This window comes from Dendropsophus ebraccatus, chromosome 13 (assembly GCF_027789765.1).
Source record: "Dendropsophus ebraccatus isolate aDenEbr1 chromosome 13, aDenEbr1.pat, whole genome shotgun sequence".
In the NCBI taxonomy this organism is placed as follows: Eukaryota; Metazoa; Chordata; class Amphibia; order Anura; family Hylidae; genus Dendropsophus; species Dendropsophus ebraccatus.
Window position 1 is genome coordinate 74,872,977 of NC_091466.1, and position 15,434 is coordinate 74,888,410.

The window sequence follows — 15,434 nt, forward strand, 5'->3', positions numbered from 1 at the left end:
GTAGAGAATACAGCGTGCTGTGTGGTGTTACAGGTAGTAGAAGTGTGGTGTTACAGGTAGAGAATACAGCGTGCTGTGTGGTGTTACAGGTAGAGAATACAGCGTGCTGTGTGGTGTTACAGGTAGAGAATACAGCGCGCTGTGTGGTGTTACAGGTAGAGAATACAGGGTGCTGTGTGGTGTTACAGGTAGTAGAAGTGTGGTATTACAGGTAGAGAATACAGCGTGCTGTGTGCTGTTACAGGTAGTAGAAGTGTGCTGTTACAGGTAGAGAATACAGTGGTGTTAGGTGTTACAGGTAGAGAATACAGTGTGCTGTGTGGTGTTACATGTAGAGAATACAGTGTGCTGTGTGGTGTTACATGTAGAGAATACAGTGTGCTGTCACAGGTAGAAAATACAGCACTGTGTAGGTGTTACAGGTAGAGAATACAGTGTGCTGTTACAGGTAGAGAATACAACGTGCTGTGTGGTGTTACAGGTAGAGAATACAGCGTGCTGTTACAGGTAGAGAATACAGCGTGCTGTGTGGTGTTACAGGTAGAGAATACAGCTTGCTTTGTGGTGTTACAGGTAGAGAATACAGTGTGCTGTGTGGTGTTACAGGTAGAGAATACAGTGTGCTGTTACAGGTAGAAAATACAGCGCTGTGTAGGTGTTACAGGTAGAGAATACAGTGTGTTACAGGTAGAGAATACAGCTTGCTCTGTGGTGTTACAGGTAGAGAATACAGCGTGGTGTGTGTTGTTACGGGATAAAAATACAGTATGCTGTGTAGGTGTTACAGGTAGAGTATACAGTGTGTTGTGTGGTGTTACAGGTAGAAAATACAGCGCTGTGTAGGTGTTACAGGTAGAGAATACAACGTGTTGTGTGGTGTTACAGGTAGAGAATACAGCGTGCTGTGTGGTGTTACAGGTAAAGAATACAGCGGTGTTAGGTGTTACAGGTAGAGAATACAGCGTGCTGTGTGGTGTTACAGGTAGAGAATACAGCTTGCTTTGTGGCGTTACAGGTAGAGAATACAGCGTGCTGTGTGTTGTTATAGGTAGGTGTTACAGGTAGAGTATACAGTGTGTTGTGTGGTGTTACAGGTAGAAAATACAGCGCTGTGTAGGTGTTATAGGTAGAGAATACAGTGTGCTGTTACAGGTAGAGAATACAGCTTGCTTTGTAGTGTTACAGGTAGTAGAAGTGTGGTGTTACAGGTAGAGAATACAGCGTGCTGTGTGGTGTTACAGGTAGAGAATACAGGGTGCTGTGTGCTGTTACAGGTAGAGAATACAGCGTGCTGTGTGTTGTTATAGGTAGAAAATACAGTGTGTTGTTACAGGTAGAGAATACAGCGTGCTGTGTGGTGTTACAGGTAGTAGAAGTGTGGTATTACAGGTAGAGAATACAGCGTGCTGTATGGTGTTACATGTAGAGAATACAGCGTGCTGTGTGGTGTTACAGGTAGAGAATACAGCGTGCTGTGTGCTGTTACAGGTAGAGAATACAGCGTGCTGTGTGTTGTTATAGGTAGAAAATACAGTATGCTGTGTAGGTGTTACAGGTAGAAAATACAGCGCTGTGTAGGTGTTACAGGTAGAGAATACAACGTGTTGTGTGGTGTTACAGGTAGAGAATACAGCGTGCTGTGTGGTGTTACAGGTAGAGAATACAGCGTGCTGTTACAGGTAGAGAATACAGTGTGCTGTGTGGTGTTACAGGTAGAGAATACAGTGTGTTACAGGTAGAGAATACAGCTTGCTTTGTGGCGTTACAGGTAGAGAATACAGCGTGCTGTGTGTTGTTATAGGTAGAAAATACAGTATGCTGTGTAGGTGTTACAGGTAGAGTATACAGTGTGTTGTGTGGTGTTACAGGTAGAAAATACAGCGCTGTGTAGCTGTTATAGGTAGAGAATACAGTGTGCTGTTACAGGTAAAGAATACAGGGTGCTGTGTGGTGTTACAGGTAGAGAATACAGCTTGCTGTGTGGTGTTACAGGTAGAGAATACAGGGTGCTGTGTGGTGTTACAGGTAGAGAATACAGGGTGCTGTGTGGGTGTTACAGGTAGAAAATACAGTGTGGTGTTACAGGTAGAGAATACAGCGTGCTGTGTGGTGTTACAGGTAGAGAATACAGCGTGCTGTGTGGTGTTACAGGTAGAGAATACAGCGTGCTGTGTGGTGTTACAGGTAGAGAATACAGGGTGCTGTGTGGGTGTTACAGGTAGAAAATACAGTGTGGTGTTACAGGTAGAGAATACAGCGTGCTGTGTGGTGTTACAGGTAGAGAATACAGTGTGGTGTTACAGGTAGAGAATACAGTGTGGTGTTACAGGTAGAGAATACAGCGTGCTGTGTGTTGTTACAGGTAGAAAATACAGTGCTGTGTAGGTGTTATGGGTAGAGAATACAGCTTGCTTTGTGGTGTTACAGCGTGCTGTGTGTTGTTACAGGTAGAAAATACAGCGCTGTGTAGGTGTTACAGGTAGAGAATACAGTGTGGTGTTACAGGTAGAGAATACAGCGTGCTGTGTGGTGTTACAGGTAGAGAATACAGCGTGCTGTGTGTTGTTAGAGGTAGAGAATACAGGGTGCTGTGTGGTGTTACAGGTAGTAGAAGTGTGATATTACAGGTAGAGAATACAGCGTGCTGTATGGTGTTACAGGTAGTAGAAGTGTGTTGTTACAGGTAGAGAATACAGCGTGCTGTGTGGTGTTACATGTAGAGAATACAGCGTGCTGTGTGGTGTTACAGGTAGAGAATACAGCGTGCTGTGTGCTGTTACAGGTAGAGAAAACAGTGTGCTGTGTGGTGTTACAGGTAGAGAATACAGTGTGCTGTGTGGTGTTACAGGTAGAGAATACAGCGTGCTGTGTGTTGTTATAGGTAGAAAATACAGTATGCTGTGTAGGTGTTACAGGTAGAGTATACAGTGTGTTGTGTGGTGTTACAGGTAGAAAATACAGCGCTGTGTAGGTGTTACAGGTAGAGAATACAGTGTGCTGTTACAAGTAGAGAATACAGCTTGCTTTGTGGTGTTACAGGTAGTAGAAGTGTGGTGTTACAGGTAGAGAATACAGTGTGCTGTGTGGTGTTACAGGTAGAGAATACAGCGTGCTGTGTGGTGTTACAGGTAGAGAATACAGCGTGCTGTGTGGTGTTACAGGTAGAGAATACAGCGTGCTGTGTGGTGTTACAGGTAGTAGAAGTGTGGTGTTACAGGTAGAGAATACAGTGTGCTGTGTGGTGTTACAGGTAGAGAATACAGCGTGTTGTGTGGTGTTACAGGTAGAGAATACAGTGTGCTGTGTGGTGTTACAGGTAGAGAATACAGTATGCTGTGTAGGTGTTACAGGTAGAGTATACAGTGTGTTGTGTGGTGTTACAGGTAGAAAATACAGCGCTGTGTAGGTGTTACAGGTAGAGAATACAGTGTGCTGTTACAGGTAGAGAATACAGCTTGCTTTGTGGTGTTACAGGTAGTAGAAGTGTGGTGTTACAGGTAGAGAATACTGCGTGCTGTGTGGTGTTACAGGTAGAGAATACAGGGTGCTGTGTGGTGTTACAGGTAGTAGAAGTGTGGTATTACAGGTAGAGAATACAGCGTGCTGTGTGCTGTTACAGGTAGTAGAAGTGTGCTGTTACAGGTAGAGAATACAGCGGTGTTAGGTGTTACAGGTAGAGAATACAGTGTGCTGTGTGGTGTTACAGGTAGAGAATACAGCGTGCTGTTACAGGTAGAAAATACAGCGCTGTGTAGGTGTTACAGGTAGAGAATACAGTGTGCTGTTACAGGTAGAGAATACAACGTGTTCTGTGGTGTTACAGGTAGAGAATACAGCGTGCTGTGTGTTACAGGTAGAAAATACAGTATGCTGTGTAGGTGTAACAGGTAGAGTATACAGTGTGTTGTGTGGTGTTACAGGTAGAAAATACAGCGCTGTGTAGGTGTTACAGGTAGAATATACAGTGTGCTGTGTGGTGTTACAGGTAGAGAATACAGCGTGCTGTGTGGTGTTACAGGTAGAGAATACAGCGTGCTGTTACAGGTAGAGAATACAGCGTGCTGTATGGTGTTACAGGTAATAGAAGTGTGGTGTTACAGGTAGAGAATACAGCGTGCTGTGTGGTGTTACAGGTAGAGAATACAGCGTGCTGTGTGGTGTTACAGGTAGAGAATACAGGCTGCTGTGTGGTGTTACAGGTAGTAGAAGTGTGGTATTACAGGTAGAGAATACAGCGTGCTGCGTGGTGTTACAGGTAGAGAATACAGCGTGCTGTGTGGTGTTACAGGTAGAGAATACAGCGTGCTGTTACAGGTAGAGAATACAGCTTGCTTTGTGGCGTTACAGGTAGAGAATACAGCGTGCTGTGTGTTGTTATAGGTAGAAAATACAGTATGCTGTGTAGGTGTTACAGGTAGAGTATACAGTGTGTTGTGTGGTGTTACAGGTAGAAAATTTCAGCGCTGTGTAGGTGTTACAGGTAGAGAATACAGTGTGCTGTTACAGGTAAAGAATACAGCGTGCTGTGTGGGGTTACAGGTAGAGAATACAGCTTTGTGGTGTTACAGGTAGAGAATACAGGGTGCTGTGTAGGTGTTACAGGTAGAAAATACAGCGCTGTGTAGGTGTTACAGGTAGAGAATACAGCGTGCTGTGTGTTACAGGTCGAGAATACAGTGTGCTGTGTGGTGTTACAGGTAGAGAATACAGCGTGTTGTGTGGTGTTACAGGTAGAGAATACAGCGTGCTGTGTGGTGTTACAGGTAGAGAATACAGCGTGCTGTGTGGTGTTACAGGTAGAGAATACAGTGTGCTGTGTGGTGTTACAGGTAGAGAATACAGCGTGCTGTGTGGTGTTACAGGTAGAGAATACAGCGTGCTGTGTGGTTTTACAGGTAGAGAATACAGCGTGCTGTGTGGTGTTACAGGTAGTAGAAGTGTGTTGTTACAGGTAGAGAATACAGCGTGCTGTATGGTGTTACAGGTAGTAGAAGTGTGGTGTTACAGGTAGAGAATACAGCGTGCTGTGTGGTGTTACAGGTAGAGAATACAGCGTGCTGTGTGGTGTTACAGGTAGAGAATACAGCGTGCTGTGTGGTGTTACAGGTCGAGAATACAGCGTGCTGTATGGTGTTACAGGTAGTAGAAGTGTGGTGTTACAGGTAGAGAATACAGCGTGCTGTGTGGTGTTACAGGTAGAGAATACAGCGTGCTGTGTGGTGTTACAGGTAGAGAATACAGCGTGCTGTGTGGTGTTACAGGTAGAGAATACAGCGTGCTGTGTGTTGTTACAGGTAGAGAATACAGCGTGCTGTGTGGTGTTACAGGTAGAGAATACAGTGTGCTGTTACAGGTAGAAAATACAGCGCTGTGTAGGTGTTACAGGTAGAGAATACAGCTTGCTTTGTGGTGTTACAGGTAGAGAATACAGCGTGCTGTGTGTGTTGTTACAGGTAGAAAATACAGTATGCTGTGTAGGTGTTACAGGTAGAGTATACAGCACTGTGTAGGTGTTACAGGTAGAGAATACAACGTGCTGTGTGGTGTTACAGGTAGAGAATACAGCGGTGTTAGGTGTTACAGGTAGAGAATACAGCGTGATGTGTGGTGTTACAGGTAGAGAATACAGCGTGCTGTTACAGGTAGAGAATACAGCGTGCTGTGTGGTGTTACAGGTAGAGAATACAGCTTGCTTTGTGGTGTTACAGGTAGTAGAAGTGTGGTGTTACAGGTAGAGAATACAGCGTGCTGTGTGGTGTTACAGGTAGAGAATACAGCGTGCTGTGTGGTGTTACAGGTAGAGAATACAGGGTGCTGTGTGGTGTTACAGGTAGTAGAAGTGTGGTATTACAGGTAGAGAATACAGCGTGCTGTGTGCTGTTACAGGTAGTAGAAGTGTGCTGTTACAGGTAGAGAATACAGCGGTGTTAGGTGTTACAGGTAGAGAATACAGTGTGCTGTGTGGTGTTACAGGTACAGAATACAGTGTGCTGTGTGGTGTTACAGGTAGAGAATACAGTGTGCTGTTACAGGTAGAAAATACAGCGCTGTGTAGGTGTTACAGGTAGAGAATACAGTGTGTTACAGGTAGAGAATACAGCTTGCTCTGTGGTGTTACAGGTAGAAAATATAGCGCTGTGTAGGTGTTACAGGTAGAGAATGCAGTGTGCTGTTACAGGTAAAGAATACAGTGTGCTGTGTGGTGTTACAGGTAGAGAATACAGCATGCTGTGTGGTCCAGGAAAAAGAGCAAAGGACAGCATCTCCTCATAAAGTGCTTATAGTTTTATTGTGCCAGTTTGCAAAAAGAAAGTGCAACGTTTCAGCTCTATGAGCCTTTGTCATGCTTGACAAAGGCTCATAGAGCTGAAACGTTGCACTTTCTTTTTGCAAACTGGCACAATAAAACTATAAGCACTTTATGAGGAGATGCTGTCCTTTGCTCTTTTTCCTGGAATACGATTGGGGTGAGGGTCGAACCCCGTGAGGACTGTGCATCCCGCACTGCGTTACCGCGGATCCAACTTGTACTATATGCATGCTGTGTGGTGTTACAGGTAGAGAATACAGCGTGCTGTATGGTGTTACAGGTAGTAGAAGTGTGGTGTTACAGGTAGAGAATACAGTGTGCTGTGTGGTGTTACAGGTAGAGAATACAGTGTGCTGTGTGGTGTTACAGGTAGAGAATACAGTGTGCTGTTACAGGTAGAGAATACAGTGTGCTGTTACAGGTAGAAAATACAGCGCTGTGTAGGTGTTAGAGGTAGAGAATACAGCGTGCTGTGTGTTGTTACAGGTAGAAAATACAGTATGCTGTGTAGGTGTTACAGGTAGAAAATACAGCGCTGTGTAGGTGTTACAGGTAGAGAATACAACGTGTTGTGTGGTGTTACAGGTAGAGAATACAGCGTGCTGTGTGGTGTTACAGGTAAAGAATACAGCGGTGTTAGGTGTTACAGGTAGAGAATACAGCGTGCTGTGTGGTGTTACAGGTAGAGAATACAGCGTGCTGTTACAGGTAGAGAATACAGTGTGCTGTGTGGTGTTACAGGTAGAGAATACAGTGTGTTACAGGTAGAGAATACAGCTTGCTGTGTGGCGTTACAGGTAGAGAATACAGCGTGCTGTGTGTTGTTATAGGTAGAAAATACAGTATGCTGTGTAGGTGTTACAGGTCGAGTATACAGTGTGTTGTGTGGTGTTACAGGTAGAAAACACAGCGCTGTGTAGGTGTTATAGGTAGAGAATACAGTGTGCTGTTACAGGTAGAGAATACAGCTTGCTTTGTAGTGTTACAGGTAGTAGAAGTGTGGTGTTACAGGTAGAGAATACAGCGTGCTGTGTGGTGTTACAGGTAGAGAATACAGGGTGCTGTGTGGGTGTTACAGGTAGAAAATACAGTGTGTTGTTACAGGTAGAGAATACAGCGTGCTGTGTGGTGTTACAGGTAGAGAATACAGTGTGCTGTGTGGTGTTACAGGTAGAGAATACAGTGTGGTGTTACAGGTAGAGAATACAGCTTGCTTTGTAGTGTTACAGGTAGTAGAAGTGTGGTGTTACAGGTAGAGAATACAGCGTGCTGTGTGGTGTTACAGGTAGAGAATACAGGGTGCTGTGTGGGTGTTACAGGTAGAAAATACAGTGTGTTGTTACAGGTAGAGAATACAGCGTGCTGTGTGGTGTTACAGGTAGAGAATACAGCGTGCTGTATGGTGTTACAGGTAATAGAAGTGTGCTGTTACAGGTAGAGAATACAGCGTGCTGTGTGGTGTTACAGGTAGAGAATACAGCGTGCTGTGTGGTGTTACAGGTAGAGAATACAGCGGTGTTAGGTGTTACAGGTAGAGAATACAGCTTGCTGTGTGGTGTTACAGGTAGAGAATACAGCTTGCTTTGTGGTGTTACAGGTAGAGAATACAGCGTGCTGTGTGTTGTTACGGGATAAAAATACAGTATGCTGTGTAGGTGTTACAGGTAGTAGAAGTGTGGTATTACAGGTAGAGAATACAGCGTGCTGCGTGGTGTTACAGGTAGAGAATACAGGGTGCTGTGTGGTGTTACAGGTAGTAGAAGTGTGGTATTACAGGTAGAGAATACAGCGTGCTGCAAGGTCTTACAGGTAGTAGAAGTGTGGTGTTACAGGTAGAGAATACATTGTTGATACAGGTAGACAATACAGTGTGCTTTTACAGGTAGAGAATACAGTATGCTGTGTGGTGTTACAGGTAGAGAATACATTGTGCTGTGTGGTGTTACAGGTAGAGAATACAGTGTGCTGTGTGGTGTTACAGGTAGAGAATATAGCGTGCTGTGTGCGGTTACAGGTAGTAGAAGTGTGGTGTTACAGGTAGAGAATACAGCGTGCTGTGTGGTGTTACAGGTAGGGAATACAGTGCTGTGTGGTGTTACAGGTAGAGAATACAGCGGTGTTAGGTGTTACAGGTAGAGAATACAGCGTGCTGTGTGGTCTTACAGGTAGAGAATACAGCGTGCTGTATGGTGTTACAGGTAGTAGAAGTGTGGTGTTACAGGTAGAGAATACAGTGTGCTGTGTGGTGTTACAGGTAGAGAATACAGTGTGCTGTGTGGTGTTACAGGTAGAGGATACAGTGTGCTGTTACAGGTAGAGAATACAGTGTGCTGCGTGGTGTTACAGGTAGAGAATACAGTGTGCTGTGTAGTGTTACAGGTAGAGAATACAGTGTGCTGTTACAGGTAGAAAATACAGCGCTGTGTAGGTGTTACAGGTAGAGTATACAGTGTGTTGTGTGGTGTTACAGGTAGAAAATACAGCGCTGTGTAGGTGTTACAGGTAGAGAATACAGTGTGCTGTTACAGGTAGAGAATACAACGTGTTCTGAGGTGTTACAGGTAGAGAATACAACGTGTTCTGAGGTGTTACAGGTAGAGAATACAGTGTGCTGTTACAGGTAGAGAATACAACGTGTTCTGAGGTGTTACAGGTAGAGAATACAGCTTGCTTTGTGGTGTTACAGGTAGAGAATACAGCGTGCTGTGTGTTGTTACAGGTAGAAAATACAGTATGCTGTGTAGGTGTTACAGGTAGAGTATACAGTGTGTTGTGTGGTGTTACAGGTAGAAAATACAGCGCTGTGTAGGTGTTACAGGTAGAGAATACAGTGTGCTGTTACAGGTAGAGAATACAGCTTGGTTTGTGGTGTTACAGCGTGCTGTGTGTTGTTACAGGTAGAAAATACAGCGCTGTGTAGGTGTTACAGGTAGAGAATACAGTGTGTTGTTACAGGTAGAGAATACAGCTTGCTTTGTGGTGTTACAGGTAGAGAATACAGTGTGCTGTTACAGGTAGAAAATACAGTATGCTGTGTAGGTGTTACAGGTAGAGTATACAGTGTGTTGTGTGGTGTTACAGGTAGAAAATACAGTATGCTGTGTAGGTGTTACAGGTAGAAAATACAGCGCTGTGTAGGTGTTACAGGTAGAGAATACAGTGTGCTGTTACAGGTAGAGAATACAAGGTGTTGTGTGGTGTTACAGGTAGAGAATACAGCGTGCTGTGTGGTGTTACAGGTAGAGAATACAGGGTGCTGTGTGGTGTTACAGGTAGAGAATACAGCGGTGTTAGGTGTTACAGGTAGAGAATACAGCGTGCTGTGTGGTGTTACAGGTAGAGAATACAGCGTGCTGTGTGGTGTTACAGGTAGAGAATACAGCGTGCTGTGTGGTGTTACGGGTAGAGGATACAGTGTGGTGTTACAGGTAGAGAATACAGTGTGTTGTTACAGGTAGAGAATACAGCTTGCTTTGTGGCGTTACAGGTAGAGAATACAGCGTGCTGTGTGTTGTTATAGGTAGAAAATACAGTATGCTGTGTAGCTGTTACAGGTAATACAGCGTGCTGTGTGGTGTTACAGGTAGAGAATACAGCTTGCTTTGTGGTGTTACAGGTAGAGAATACAGCTTGCTTTGTGGTGTTACAGGTAGAGAATACAGCGTGCTGTGTGGTGTTACAGGTAGAGAATACAGCGTGCTGTTACAGGTAAAGAATACAGCGTGCTGTATGGTGTTACAGGTAGTAGAAGTGTGGTGTTACAGGTAGAGAATACAGTGTGCTGTGTAGGTGTTACAGGTAGAGAATACAGTGTGTTGTTACAGGTAGAGAATACAGCTTGCTTTGTGGTGTTACAGGTAGAGAATACAGTGTGCTGTTACAGGTAGAAAATACAGTATGCTGTGTAGGTGTTACAGGTAGAGTATACAGTGTGTTGTGTGGTGTTACAGGTAGAAAATACAGTATGCTGTGTAGGTGTTACAGGTAGAAAATACAGCGCTGTGTAGGTGTTACAGGTAGAGAATACAGTGTGCTGTTACAGGTAGAGAATACAACGTGTTCTGTGGTGTTACAGGTAGAGAATACAGCATGCTGTGTGGTGTTACAGGTAGAGAATACAGCGGTGTTAGGTGTTACAGGTAGAGAATACAGCGTGCTGTGTGCTGTTACAGGTAGAGAATACAGGGTGCGGTGTGGTGTTACAGGTAGAGAATACAGGGTGCTGTGTGGGTGTTACAGGTAGAAAATACAGCGCTGTGTAGGTGTTACAGGTAGAGAATACAGTGTGTTACAGGTAGAGAATACAGCGTGCTGTGTGGTGTTACAGGTAGAGAATACAGCGTGCTGTATGGTGTTACAGGTAGTAGAAGTGTGGTGTTACAGGTAGAGAATACAGTGTGCTGTGTGGTGTTACAGGTAGAGAATACAGTGTGCTGTGTGGTGTTACAGGTAGAGGATACAGTGTGCTGTTACAGGTAGAGAATACAGTGTGCTGCGTGGTGTTACAGGTAGAGAATACAGTGTGCTGTGTGGTGTTACAGGTAGAGAATACAGTGTGCTGTTACAGGTAGAAAATACAGCGCTGTGTAGGTGTTACAGGTAGAGTATACAGTGTGTTGTGTGGTGTTACAGGTAGAAAATACAGCGCTGTCTAGGTGTTACAGGTAGAGAATACAGTGTGCTGTTACAGGTAGAGAATACAACGTGTTCTGAGGTGTTACAGGTAGAGAATACAGTGTGCTGTTACAGGTAGAGAATACAGCTTGCTTTGTGGTGTTACAGGTAGAGAATACAGCGTGCTGTGTGTTGTTACAGGTAGAAAATACAGTATGCTGTGTAGGTGTTACAGGTAGAGTATACAGTGTGTTGTGTGGTGTTACAGGTAGAAAATACAGTATGCTGTGTAGGTGTTACAGGTAGAAAATACAGCGCTGTGTAGGTGTTACAGGTAGAGAATACAGTGTGCTGTTACAGGTAGAGAATACAAGGTGTTGTGTGGTGTTACAGGTAGAGAATACAGCGGTGTTAGGTGTTACAGGTAGAGAATACAGCGTGCTGTGTGGTGTTACAGGTAGAGAATACAGCGTGCTGTTACAGGTAGAGAATACAGCGTGCTGTTACAGGTAGAGAATACAGTGTGCTGTGTGGTGTTACAGGTAGTAGAAGTGTGGTGTTACATGTAGAGAATACAGTGTGCTGTGTGGTGTTACAGGTAGAGAATACAGTGTGCTGTGTGGTGTTACAGGTAGAGAATACAGCTTGCTTTGTGGCGTTACAGGTAGAGAATACAGTGTGTTGTGTGGTGCTACAGGTAGAAAATACAGCGCTGTGTAGGTGTTACAGGTTGAGAATACAGTGTGCTGTTACAGGTAAAGAATACAGCGTGCTGTGTGGTGTTACAGGTAGAGAATACAGCTTGCTTTGTGGTGTTACAGGTAGTAGAAGTGTGGTGTTACAGGTAGAGAATACAGCGTGCTGTGTGGTGTTACAGGTAGAGAATACAGTGTGCTGTTACAGGTAAAGAATACAGTGTGCTGTGTGGTGTTACAGGTAGAGAATACAGCTTGCTTTGTGGTGTTACAGGTAGTAGAAGTTTGGTGTTACATGTAGAGAATACAGTGTGCTGTGTGGTGTTACAGGTAGAGAATACAGGGTGCTGTGTGGTGTTACAGGTAGTAGAAGTGTGGTGTTACAGGTAGAGAATACAGCGTGCTGTGTGGTGTTACAGGTAGAGAATACAGCGTGCTGTGTGGTGTTACAGGTAGAGAATACAGGTTGCTGTGTGGTGTTACAGGTAGAGAATACAGGGTGCTGTGTGGGTGTTACAGGTAGAAAATACAGCGCTGTGTAGGTGTTACAGGTAGAGAATACAGTGTGTTACAGGTAGAGAATACAGCGTGCTGTGTGGTGTTACAGGTAGAGAATACAGCTTGCTTTGTGGTGTTACAGCGTGCTGTGTGTTGTTACAGGTAGAAAATACAGCGCTGTGTAGGTGTTACAGGTAGAAAATACAGCGCTGTGTGGTGTTACAGGTAGAGAATACAGCTTGCTTTGTGGTGTTACAGGTAGAGAATACAGCGTGCTGTGTGGTGTTACAGGTAGAGAATACAGCTTGCTTTGTGGTGTTACAGGTAGTAGAAGTGTGGTGTTACAGGTAGAGAATACAGCGTGCTGTGTGGTGTAACAGGTAGAGAATACAGTGTGCTGTGTGGTGTTACAGGTAGAGAACACAGGGTGCTGTGTGGTGTTACAGGTAGTAACTGTGTGCTGTGTGGCTGGGACCACAATTAAATGATAAAGTACTGCAAATAATTCAGTAACACAATGAAACTGCAATGTGTGAACACAGCTTAGATGTGCTGCATCGGGAATGAGTCGGGCGGAGGACTGTGATGAACAGCTGAGGGAAAGTATTGCATTCTGGATCCAGTGCTGCATTCTGGGAACTGCTCAACCAGGAAGTACAGCCACACAATACAGAACAAAACCCCCCAAAACAAATGGATTTGTGGTAGTTTCAAAACTGGGGTAGACAGGTAAGTAATGCTATATGCTTCTGCAGAAGGTTTATTTTTTTCCCCCTCTACCTGGAGTTCCCCTTTAATTGATGTGTTAATGAGATAGTTTGGTGCTCTGGTGGCGAGACTAGCAGCGATCTGGACGGCTCTTACTGATGAATATTCATACTGTGTGCTGCAGTGATGTCACTGCCCAATATTTATTAGAAGGGGCGAACCAGTAATGACAGATATCCCCAATACAAGAGTTTTTTTTTTTTTTTTTTACTATGAACTATAGTTTATTCTGCAACGCTGTAGTGATTCATGGAAAAACTTGTACACATATTTACTATTGTAAATACACCAGAATTCTGGGCCAAGAACACCTGTGTAATATGACTATTATGGTATTGGCGGCCTAAATTATTAAATAATAGTAACGACTACAAAGACGCACCTGTTTTTCTCTCAATTGTTTGGATCCAGACTTCCATCTTTTTAGTGGAGGGAGCTGAGAACATGTATTCAGATCCATCAGCGGCCCTAAAAGAAAAAGAGAGAAATGTGATCTCTAGAAAGTGCTATATCAATATTACTTAAAAAAAATAAATAAATAGACACAACACATGTACATTCTTAACCCCTTCTGGAGCAGCACTTTTGTAATACGGCTCTGGTTTACACGTAGTATTTTGATCGTATGAAAGCAGATGCGATCGGGGGTGAGCTGCAGTATGTGCGGCGGGGGATCCGCCCGGATACCTTAGTGTGCACATACCCTTATCGGCAAAGCTAAAACCTTCCCCAGCCCTGATTCATTCTGTGTAGAGATGGTTGTACTGTACCTCACACAGAAGGTGTTCACTTTCTTTGAATCCTCTGTTCTCTCACAGACAGCGCCCTCCATGTTAACTGAAGGGATTGCAGTTTCTTTCTGAAAGAAATAGAACAAGCACTTTTCAGCCATCTTTAGTATGCTGTACTGATACACCTATTGCATTTCATTGATAGGGTTCCTATTGACTTCAATACTAAATTAGAAAAATTGTATGCAGCGGGTTCCCGCCATGGTGGAGATTGCAGTCTGTAACCCAGATACCAGCTGTGCCCATAGGCATCATATATTGTAATGTTCTTCCTGCCAGCTACAGAACTATAATGTAACTCAATAGCTTGTAATCAACAACAACTCTATACAGCACTGTACTGTATTTTTCTCTAGTGGCATTAAGTCTGTATACACTTATGATGGCTTCAGGGTACAATACCTTAGCTTCATCCTTCTTGGCATTATAAAAGTTCATGACCTGTCCCCGCAGTGTGATGTAGTAGGAGTTCCAGGAGCCAGATGGATTTTCCTACAGAAACACAACATTGTTCATATATAGATTAGAAGTCAGAAGAAGAGTTGTTAACGTAAATTAAGTTTAGCTTTAATACAGTGATACCTCTTTTCTCTAACATAATTGGTTCAGTAGGGCAGTCTGTGACGCAAGCAGTGTCTTCCCATAGGAAATAATGTAAAATGTGTTTGCTTCTAGCAGCCACCAATAATTACCTACAATATCATTTATTTCATTGATAAGTGGCAAACAAGTACAGAGCGGCACTATATACTGTACAGGACATTAACAGAGCGGCACTACATACTGTACATTACAGAGCGGCACTATATACTGTACAGGACATTACAGAGCGGCACTATATACTGTACATTACAGAGCAGCACTATATACCATACCGTACGGGACATTACAGAGCAGCACTATATACTGTACAGGACATTACAGAGCAGCACTATATACTGTACAGGACATTACAGAGCAGCACTATATACCATACCGTATGGGACATTACAGAGCAGCACTATATACTGTACAGGACATTACAGAGCGGCACTATATACTGTACAGGACATTATAGAGCAGCCCTATATACTGTACGGGACATTACAGAGCAGCCCTATATACCGTACGGGACATGACAGAGCAGCACTATATACTGTACAGGACACTACAGAGCAATTGTAATGTATATGGTGTATACAACCTGTGTGGAGCTGCGTCCACCTCTATGACTGGATGAGGTGAAAGTGATCTTTGTACAGTGGATCTTATTCAGTAGCAGCGGTGGGGTTAGTCAGTATGTGGTGGTATTAGGCAGTAGCAGCGGTGGGGTTAGTCATTATGTGGTGGTGTTAGTCAGTATGTGGTGGTATTAGGGTGGGTTCATACTGAAGAATTCTTGCTGATAATGTCCGCAGAGTTCCGCAGTATGTCCGCGCGCCTTTCCGCTGGCTCCATAGACACCATTCTATGGGCCGGCGTATTCGGCTATCCGCCGAAAGAAGTGACAAGTGAAAAAAGTGCCCGGTATAATCTCCTTAGTACAGAACAGCACTATATACTGTACAGGACATTACAGAGCGGCCCTATATACCGTACGGGACATGACAGAGCAGCACTATATATACCGTACAGCACATTACAGAGCACCACTATACTGTACAGTACATTACAGAGCAGCACTATACCATACAGCACATTACAGAGCAGCACTATATACTGTACAGCACATTACAGAGCAGCACTATATACTGTACAGGACATTACAGAGCGGCCCTA

At 44.0% G+C, this 15,434-nt stretch overlaps 1 protein-coding gene across 5 annotated transcripts in view; it reads right to left on the reverse strand.

Moving 5' to 3' along the window:
- Nucleotides 1-15,434, reverse strand: part of SPTBN5 (spectrin beta, non-erythrocytic 5) — a 226,477-nt gene that overhangs the window by 70,001 nt on the left and 141,042 nt on the right. For all 5 annotated transcript variants that reach the window (XM_069950563.1, XM_069950562.1, XM_069950566.1 and 2 more), the window contains 3 exons: nt 14,079-14,168; nt 13,656-13,744; nt 13,268-13,353 (listed from right to left, as the gene is read on the reverse strand). In XM_069950563.1, the coding sequence (XP_069806664.1) occupies nt 13,268-13,353; nt 13,656-13,744; nt 14,079-14,168 (265 nt within the window). The remainder of the gene's footprint in view (nt 1-13,267; nt 13,354-13,655; nt 13,745-14,078; nt 14,169-15,434) is intronic.